Source organism: Mycteria americana, chromosome 8, assembly GCF_035582795.1.
Source record: "Mycteria americana isolate JAX WOST 10 ecotype Jacksonville Zoo and Gardens chromosome 8, USCA_MyAme_1.0, whole genome shotgun sequence".
NCBI classification, from domain to species: Eukaryota; Metazoa; Chordata; class Aves; order Ciconiiformes; family Ciconiidae; genus Mycteria; species Mycteria americana.
Genome location: NC_134372.1, coordinates 48,900,902 through 48,909,904, shown reverse-complemented (window position 1 = coordinate 48,909,904; position 9,003 = coordinate 48,900,902). Strand labels below are relative to the sequence as shown.

General features: G+C 69.6%; 1 protein-coding gene across 1 annotated transcript; it reads right to left on the bottom strand.

Moving 5' to 3' along the window:
* Positions 1-1,384: 1,384 nt before the first annotated feature.
* LOC142414184 (cadherin-1-like) lies at positions 1,385-5,716 on the bottom strand. The gene is made up of 12 exons (XM_075511144.1): positions 5,633-5,716; positions 5,414-5,558; positions 5,117-5,289; positions 4,604-4,732; positions 4,302-4,487; positions 3,969-4,213; positions 3,717-3,859; positions 3,388-3,612; positions 2,922-3,143; positions 2,703-2,833; positions 2,292-2,435; positions 1,385-2,145 (listed from the first exon to the last, which is right to left on the bottom strand). The coding sequence occupies exons 2-12, from the start codon at positions 5,508-5,510 to the stop codon at positions 1,933-1,935; spliced, it is 1,908 nt and encodes a 635-aa protein (XP_075367259.1). The 5' UTR covers positions 5,511-5,558; positions 5,633-5,716; the 3' UTR covers positions 1,385-1,932.
* Between the last annotated feature and the right edge of the window lie 3,287 nt (positions 5,717-9,003).

The following is a 9,003-nucleotide window of genomic DNA, read 5'->3' as shown; positions in this document are numbered from 1 at the left end:
TCTTGGGCGGGGCGGGAAGAGGCGGCGGGGCGGCGCCATCTTGGGGCCTGCGCTGAGGGGGGCCCGGCCAGCGCTGCCGGCTCCGGTGGGTGCTGCCTCTCGCTCACGGCGGCCTGGGGCTCGTCTTCTTCCCAACAGGTAGCGCAGGGGACACAGCTGTCCCCGCCGAGTCTGCTCTGATGCCGGGGTGGGAGCCCCTGGCCCCGCTCTCCAGCCCCGCTGCTCACAGGTGTTGACGGCACCCGCCCCTCTGGCAGGTGAGGTATTTCGGGAGAGCTCCTGCACCAAGGCCCGCCTCTGTGCCGAGAACAGGCTCTGGCTGCATCCAGCAAAAGTTAGCAGCTTCCAGAGAGAAACCAGCAATTCTAAGAAGGGAGAGCTCAAACACGTCTCCATGTCGTAATCGGCGTGTGGAGGTGTGCAAGGTGGGCGTTGGTGCCGGCTTGCAGGGCCAGTGGCCAGAGCTACCTTTGGAATAAACACCTCATGGGTGTGTTGCAAAGCACATAAATTAGCATCTTGCCTGCCCAGGATGACTGCAACTCCTTTGCCAGCCTCCTAGGCTGCTGTGTTTGGAAGCCTGAGGCACCGCGCCCCACGTTAGTCTTTTGTGTTTCCTTACCGGGCTGGGCCTCTGAAGGGAGGTCGCAGGGATTACAGGGCTGGACAAACATCAGTGCTCTCTCACGCTGGCTAACAGCCTCGCCTCTGCCGCCTGGGCTAGGGTGTTGGCCAGGCACTGCGCACACACGGCCACGAGCCTGGTTTTCACGCCATGTCCTGCTCTTCTTTTTCTCTAGGGCCCGTCCGGGCAGACTCGGCGCAAGGCAAAGCCGTGACTTGCTGTTAGCTGCCAGCCCTGCCGCCTCACGGCCCCTGGTGATGAGAAAACACGTGCTCTGGTACGGATCCGTCCCTGTTACACAGAGCCAGGCGTTTGCCCTCTGCCCGTTGGAGGCAGCGGCAGCCGTAGCCGTGCCAAGGAACGGCTCTCTGGGGGGCAGGCCGGCCTCTAAGCACGGACACAGGCAGTGAAACCAGCAGAGCTGCACACAGAGAAAAGGGCTTTTGATTTTCTTAAAACAATTTATTACTTCAATTTTATATAAAAAACATACAATCAATTAACACTAGACCATTGGTGGCTTCCCAGCCCGCATCAGACCCTCTTCCCATGATAAAAAATACAAACCACGAAGACAGCTAAACACAAAGTTCAGAATTTCAGTAAAGCTGCTTGATTTCCAAAAGCACCTTTCATTGACTGCACAATAATTACACCCGGCACGACACAGAAGGAAATCGTATCATAATCTTGGATACAGAAAAATATAAATCTGCCTGTAAGTACTCTATCAAATATAATTCCCTCATGTATAGCGTGTGACGGCACATCTTTGGTCTGTGTTTATCGATCACCTCGCCCTGCTCCGGCAGAGGCACGGTGCCGGGGCTGCCTCGCTTCTCCGGCACTGGGTTCACGAGCTGAGCGCGGCGGCAGGGGGGCTGTTGTGTCGGGGCTGGGAGCACGAGGTATTTCGGAGAGCGCCAGAGAAACCCTTTCCCCCCACGGCGAAGGGAGGGAGGCGGCGGGGGCCTGTCCCCGCCCGGGAAGAGGAGCTGATCCTGGCCCGCGCAGCCAGGAGACCCTCGGCTCCAGGATGGGGAACGGACCGAACGGCTCCACGCCCTGCCTGGAGCCGAGGGGGGCCAGGAAACACACAGGCTCCCCCAAAACCGCCCCCCCCCAGCCCCGCTGAGCCCGAGCTTCCCCTGCACTGAAAGAGGGGGGATGTGGACAGCAGGTTGAGGGGGTGTTGGAGCAGGGTTCGGCCGCCCCCCGGGTGAAAGCCAACATGAGTCCGGTGGAATGAAATGAGGTGAGCTGCCCGCGCAGGGCGGCTGCTGGCTGGGGGGGGGCCGGAGAGGGTCCTAGTCCTCCTCCTCCCCGCCGCCGTAGAGGTCCGCCAGCTTCTTGAAGCGGCTGCCCCAGTCGTTGAGGTAGTCGTAGTCCTGGTCGCGGTCGGAGGCAGAGGAGTTGAGGGAGCTGAGCGAGGTGGCCTCCGAGCCGCTGCCCTCGTAGTCGAACACCAGCAGGGAGTCGTAGGGGGGAGCCGTGGGGTCCGTGTCGGCCGCCTTCAGGTTCTGGGGGGGCAGGAGGGGTCAGCACCCGTCCCCCCTGGGCCGGGGATGCCGACGGCTGGGGGTGCCCCGACGGTGCTGGCACGGATGGGGGCTTCACCCCCTCCCCCCGGTCCACCCCCAGAGCACCGCGCAGGGTCAGGGCTCACCTCATCGATGAAGTTTCCAATCTCGTCGGGGTTGGCAGGCCGGGGCCGGTACTGGGGGGCAGCCATCAGCGGGGGGGCCACGTCGTTGCGGATCACCTCCGGACGGGCGTCCAGGCCCCGGTGCAGCTGGCTCAGGTCGTAGTCCTGGGGGGGGGGGGGAACAACGTGAGGAGATGATGCTCGAGGGACGCCCGTGGGCACCGCCGCGCTGGGACCAGGGCAAGAAGGACTGGGGGCACCGCAGGCATCGGTGACCACAGCGGGGGGACACGGGGACGAGCAGGTCCACGGCAGCCTCGTGCACCCCAAGCGTCCGGCGTGGCTCGGGGGGGCGGCAAGGCCACCGCCCGCTGCAGGGAGGGTGCCCCAGGAGCCCCGCAGGCAGGGTCCGGCGCGGCACAGGCGTCCCACCTGGTCCTCCTCGCCGCCGCCCTCCTCGTCGTAGTGGTAGACGTTGTCCCGCATGTCGTCCTCCGGCGGGAGCAGCGGCTCCTTCACCACCTTCCTCCTCCTGGCGAAGAGCAGCAGCAGCAGCAGCAGGACTGCGAGCAGAGGGCACCGGCGTCAGGGCGGCAGGGCAAGGGTGGCCGCGTCCCCGTCCCCGTCGCGTCCCCATCCCGCGGTACTCACTCAGCAGTGCCAGGATGCCCCCCAGGATGCCCAGGATGGCGGGAACGCCCAGGCCGCCGGTGACGTACGCTCGCCGCTCGCAGTTTTTGGTCGGCCCTTCGCAGTTGCACACCTGGGCTTTGACCGTCGTCACCTGCCACTTGCCCTGCCCGTCCGTCAGCCTCAGGAAGATGCTGTACTCCCCCGGCTCCAGCTCCTTCGTCAGCCTCAGCGCCACCAGGTCTTGCGCAGCAGGGAGAAGGGTTGGGCTCAGAGTCAGGTCCCCGCTCCCCGCTTTGGGGACACCCTCGGCACCGGTGGCGGGGCTTTGCCACGGGGCCGTTCCCCAGCCCGGCTCGGGGGCCGGCGCCGGCTGCGCTCGGGGGAGCGCAGAGAGCCGAGAGCGCCTGGGATCCGGCCCTCGCTCAGCGTCGCCCGCTGCCCCGCGCTAAAGGCGGGTGGCCGGGCCAGACCACGCGGCACCTACCTCCTCTGGTCACCGTAGCCGTCCAGTTGCTGCCGGAGCCGTGTTCCAGCTCTGCCTTGAAGGGGGAGGTGTTGGGGGGCAAGTCCTTGTCGACGATGTTCAGCATCTGCTCCTCGGGCTGCCGGCTGCAGATGTCGAAGATCCGGGGCTCCACCGTGGGCGCGTTGTCATTCACGTCCTGGAGGAGGAGGAGCAGCGTCCCCGTGCCGGTGGCATCCGGCGTCCCTGCGGGGCCTGGGGTTAGCCAGGCGGCTGGGGAGGGGGTCCCGGCCCCGACGCCTGCCCCAGGAGCCCCGGTGGGACGCGGGTGGGCGGCAGCAGCCCCTTACCGCTGTCCACAGCCAGGACGATGGCCTTGTAGGTGCTGTTGATGGCGTGCACCGACTCCCGGTCCAGCGGCTGGGCCGCCGTGACGATGCCGTTCTCGGGGTCGATGGCCAGCCACCCCGCGGGGTCGCTGCCCATGCGGTACCTGGGGCGAGCGAGGGGTCAGCGGGGGGGGGGGACGAAGGGGCGCGCGGCACAGCGCAGCCCCTCGGGCACCCCGGCGTTGCCCCCCACCGCCGACCGCCCCCGCTCACGTGATTTTCTGCCTCTGATCCCTGTCCGGGTCCTGGGCCGTGTAGGAGGTGACCTCGTGCCCCAGCGGCAGGTCCTCCATCACCTCCACCCTCTTGACCGGGGGCACAAAGACGGGGGCTTCGTTCGCATCTTTGACCACCACCAGGACGCTGGCCGTGGAGAGCGACAGAGGCACGGCGAAGGGGACGGCGTTCTCCACTGTCACCACGAGGTTGTACCGGCTCCTGACCTCGTAATCCAGGCCCTGGGGGGGGGATGCGGGAGAGAGGAGGTGGGCAGCACCGGCGGGGAGGCAGCCGGCGCCAGGGCGGCTGCACGACGGCGGGACCCACCTTGGCGGTTTTCAGGATGCCATCGTTGGTTTTGGGGTCGGTGGTGACGCTGAAGTCGCCGTCCTGGTCCCCGCTCTTGATGCGGTAGACGGCTTGCCAGGCAGGGGAGCCCCGCATGTCCTGGTCTGTCACGTGCAGCCGGGCCACCACTACCCCCACCTCGTTCTCATTCACCGTCCCTTCGTACTGCAAGAGAGGGGATGGGGACGGTCACCCACGCGGTCCCGGGCACCCCGGGGCAGGGGGGCTCGTGCCACGATGGCCCGGGGAGGGCAGCGGCTCACGGGAGCCAGCTCGGGTACCATGGTGGGGTTGAAGACGGGAGGGTTGTCGTTGGCGTCGGTGACTTCCACGATGGCGGTGGCGGTGTTGGTCAGGCCATTGCCCTCCTGGTCTGCAGCTTGGATGATCAGCGTGTAGTTGGGAGTGGTCTGCGAGCCAAAAATCACCGTGGTTAGGGCAGGGATGGGGTCCGGCGTGTCCCCCTCCTCCGGGGGCATCGCCTGCCTGCTCTTCCACCCTTCTCCGGCCACGGCGTTCACCGCCGGCACAGACGCTTGCCGACGTCCCCGCTGCCCACCCGAAGGGCTGGCAGCCCACCCGCTCCCAGGGCTCGGCAGGGCTGGGGGCCCCTGCAACGTCCCCACCACAGATCCCCGATAGGCTTGGGGCTGCAGATACCCCCAGAGCAGGGGACAGTGACCCAAGGAGGGCAAGTCACCGAACCGGCCGGACCCCGGGGCTCCGGCATCCCTGCAGCAAGTCCCACCGCGGAGCTGCCGCACGGTCCCCCGGGACGGGGCGAGGGTGCCCACCTCCCGGTCCAGCCCCGTGCCGATGACGCTGATGACGCCCTTCTCCGGGTCGATGGTGAACATCTGTTGCGCGCTCTTGGGCTCCTCGCTGAGGATGGAGTAGCCGATGATGCCGTTGTTCACGTTGATCCCGTCGTCTGCATCCGTGGCGTTCACCGTCATCACGGATGTGCCTGGGCACGGGGACAAGCAGGGGAGATTTTACTCGTGGGACAAAACCCACCCTGGCACAGCTCTGGCTCGGAGCTCTGCGTGGTCCCAGCCACGGGGCCGCCGGCTCGCCGGTCCCCCACGCACCTGGCTTCGCGTTTTCCTCGATGTAGCCGACGAAGACTTGCTTGGTGAAGACGGGCCGGTTGTCGTTCTGGTCCGTCACGGTGATGATGATCTCCATGGGGTCCTCCACGGGCTGCCCGTTGGCCGACACGGCGTGGGAGAAGAGCTGCCGGGGGCACCGCCGTCAGCCCGCGCGCGGCCCCGGGGACCGTCCCCTCCCCGCCCCGGCCCCCCACTCACGACGTATTTGTCGATCTCCTCCCGGTCCAGCGGCTTCGTCACCTCCAGCCACCCCGTCTCCCGCTCAATGGTGAAGACGCCCACGGGGGGGGTGTCCGCTCCCTGCCCCGTGATGCTGTAGAAAACCCTGGTCTCCCTGTCCTTGTTGGATTTGATCTGGCGGCGAGGCGGAGGGGGGGTTAGAGGGGTCCCGGTGCCCCGGGGCCCCCCCTGCCCCGCGCCCCGTCCCCGTGGGGCCGCGTACCTGCACCAGCTTCTTGGGGAAGGGCCCCCGCTCGTTCTCCGGGCAGTTGATGGGGGGGATGACCCAGTCCCTCTTCTGCCGCCGGCGGCTGTGCCCGGGCTCGGGGAAGGTCAGCACGCCGGGCACCGTGTCCTGCGGGAAGAGTGGTTCGGCTCGGTGCCAGCGCCTTGCCAAGCCCTCTGCACGCTCTGCCCCAGGGAGAGGGGCTGCGGTGACCCCGGGGAGAGGGGCTGTGCTTTACCTGCTGCTGCTGCTGCTGCTGCTGGTGGCGGCGGTGGTGCCGCCGCCTGCGCAGGGTCACCCTGGCCGAATGCTTCTTGCCCGCGGCGTCCCAGGTGTGGACAGAGAAGCTGATCTCCCGCCGCTGGAGCTGCAGGGGCCGGGTCGCAGAGACGACACCGTCCGTGCTCACCTTGAAGCGTGTGTCGTCCGAGAGGTACACGGCACGCTGCTGCTCGCCACAGTCCGCAAAGCTCACTGGGGACGGGGAAAGTGAGTGGGCAGGGGGCTCCCGGTGCTGCCCCGGGGGAAGCCGGCGAGCCGGCAGAGCCGGAGGGCGCGGGACGGCGCGGCACAGGCACGCGCGGCGCGGACACGGCTCGGAGGCCCAGGGGGACCGTGGGGTCGCAGGCGCGGTGGGGATGCCCCACGCGCGGTGCCGCACGCCCTGCCGGGATCCCATCCTGAGCACGGGCAGGGTGTACAGCGTGACGCACGGTGCGTCCCCGCCGTGGCGTTGGTGCGGGACCGGGCACGGCACGACCTGCCGTACCGTGGGATCCCTGCCGGCCCACGGCAACGGGGCAAATGGCGCTCGGCACGGCGCGTCCCTGCCGCGCGCGGCGCGTCCCCGTCTACGGCACTGTGTACGGCACATCCCCGCGCACGGCGCCGTGCGCATCGCGTCCCCACGCGTGCCACGTCCCCTCGCACGGTGCATCCCTGTGGCACAGCACGTCCCCACGCGTGGCGCGTCACCGCTGCCGTGCCCGTGGAGGCGTGCAGAGGGTGCTGGCGCTTTTCAAATAAAAACAAGGTCGGTGCCCGCCCACCTGCGCTGGCACCCCTGGGGGTCCCCGAGCCCCCGCATGGCTGGGGACCACGGCCACGTGTCCGCAGCAGGGACAGCGCAGGCTGCAGGAGGGGGACATGGGCCTGCGTGGCAGGAAGGTGCCGGCCCCGGTGCACCCGTGGCGCGGGGAAGCAGCTGGGGCACCCAGCCCGCCCAGGCACCCTTCGGCACCTCCGACACCCCTGCGGCGGGGAGTCCCCAGGGACGCCAGGCGCCCACCGCAGACCGGGGCAGACGGTGTCCTGGCGTCACCAGCTCGGCACCCTGCTGGGGCGCGGTACGAGCCGGGACCGGCACGTGGGGGGCCGCGGCCAGCCCGGGGGGAGGCTCTGAGCGGTGCCGTGGCGGTCAGCAGGCATCACATGAGCCGGGGCCGCGCTGCCGGGAGCTCCCGAACAAACACCCTTTGTCTGGGAGATGGGTTGTTTGAGCCGGCGGCACCCGGGCAGGGGCCCCTGCCAGCGCGGCCGCCATCGGCCCCGGCGTGACCCGCGCCACACGGAGCGGGTGCCAGGGCTTCGCCGCGGGACGGCGACGCGCCCGGGGTGGGAGGCAGCGCAGCGCGCCCAAACGCCGGGCGCGAGGCCGCTACCGGGGACCGGTGCCGCCATCGGCCCCGCCGCCCCGCGGGGTTACGTCAGCCCGCGTGCAGCCCAGGAATTCGGAGGCGGCGGCGGAGCGATAGCCAAACCCCGGGCTGGGGGCCGGCCCCCTGCCCGCCGCGGTGCCCCCGACCCAGCCCGGGAGGACCCGCCGGTGCGGTGCCAGCCCAGCTCAGCCCCACGGCGGGACCCTCGGCAAAGGCTGTGGGAGCCGGTGGGGCCGGCCGGGCAGGAACGTGCCGGGGCAGGCCAGGCGCTGCCGCAGCAGGGGCCGGCGGCAGGGAGAGGCACCCCAGCACCCCAGCGCCCGTGGGCGCAGGCGCAGCGCTTGGCACCCGGGACCTGGCCCCGTCCCAGCGGGTGCAGCGAGCGGGCAGTGCTCAGCCCCCCGCCCCGCGCTGGGTGCAACGCGTGCTGGGTGCCCAGCGCCCGCTCTCCCCCTTCCCACCGCCGTGCACAAACCTGTTTTTCCGGCTCCTGGGCTGAAGGAAAGCCCTCCCCAGCCCTCCCCTCCCCGGGGCTGGGAGCCAGGGGCCCCTCTCCTCTCCCGGAGCGGTGGGGTGGGAGGCGAGGAGAGCCGGGGGGGGAGGGGGGGGTGTCCCTCGAGGGGATCCCCCCCTTCCAGGCCCCTTGCCACACGAGACCCCGCAGCGGGACGGGGACCAGGGCAGCTCCCCACGTCGCCCCGCGACGTCTCGCCGGGGCTGGGCGCGAGCTGACTCACGGGCAGAGCTGGGTGCCACCGCCCGCGGCTGCCACCACCCCGGCGGTGACCGCTCCGCGTGGGTTGTGCAAGCACGGCCGGGGCAGGAGCCGGCGGCGGCGGCGGCGGGGGGGCTCACGTCAGCCTGCGGGCAGCCGGGGCGAAGGTGCCACGAGCAGCACGTCCCGCCAGCGCACCCGCTGACGTCACCCGAGTTTCGCTGCGACTTCAGACTCTCGAGGTTCCCCCACCCAGGGCTGACGGGGGAGCGTCCCAGCCTCCGCCATGTCCCGTGGGGCCGTGCCACCCCAGAGACACCCCCCACACACACACACACCGAGCAGAGCCGCGGGGTCCCTGCCCGGCCCCGGGGACACCGTGGCCCCCACGCAGGCGTTCACCTCCCCGGCCCAGGCGTCGCGTGGGGCCTGTCCAGACCTGTCGGAGGGAAAACACCGCCCTCAACTCATCAACCTAATTACAGGCCAGCTCGTCAGCCTGCCCTCGCCACGGCCTGGCCGCAGGCTTCGGTGTGCTGCGTGGCGCGGGGGGCGGCATCGCCGAGCTCCCACCGTGCTTGTCCGCCCGTGTGGCCGGGCATCACCAGCACGGCACGTGGCCCATACGGGCAGACATCCCCTCCCACGCCCCGTCTGCACCTGGAACCCGAAACTGGAAGTGCTGGTGCCGGGACTGGGAATTTCCAGCAGGTCCCGGCTCTGGAGACCAGCCCCGCGCGGCGGGGAGACG

Bases quoted from the DNA above. Each gene is read 5' to 3' on its own strand.
- LOC142414184 (XM_075511144.1), bottom strand. From the start codon at position 5,510: ATGGAGATCATCATCACCGTGACGGACCAGAACGACAACCGGCCCGTC. The intron at 5,290-5,413 runs GTGCGTGGGGGA...CCCCGTGCCCAG, and splicing joins CGAGGAAAACGCGAAGCCAG to GCACATCCGTGATGACGGTG. The intron at 2,146-2,291 runs GTGAGCCCTGAC...CTGCCCCCCCAG, and splicing joins TTGGAAACTTCATCGATGAG to AACCTGAAGGCGGCCGACAC.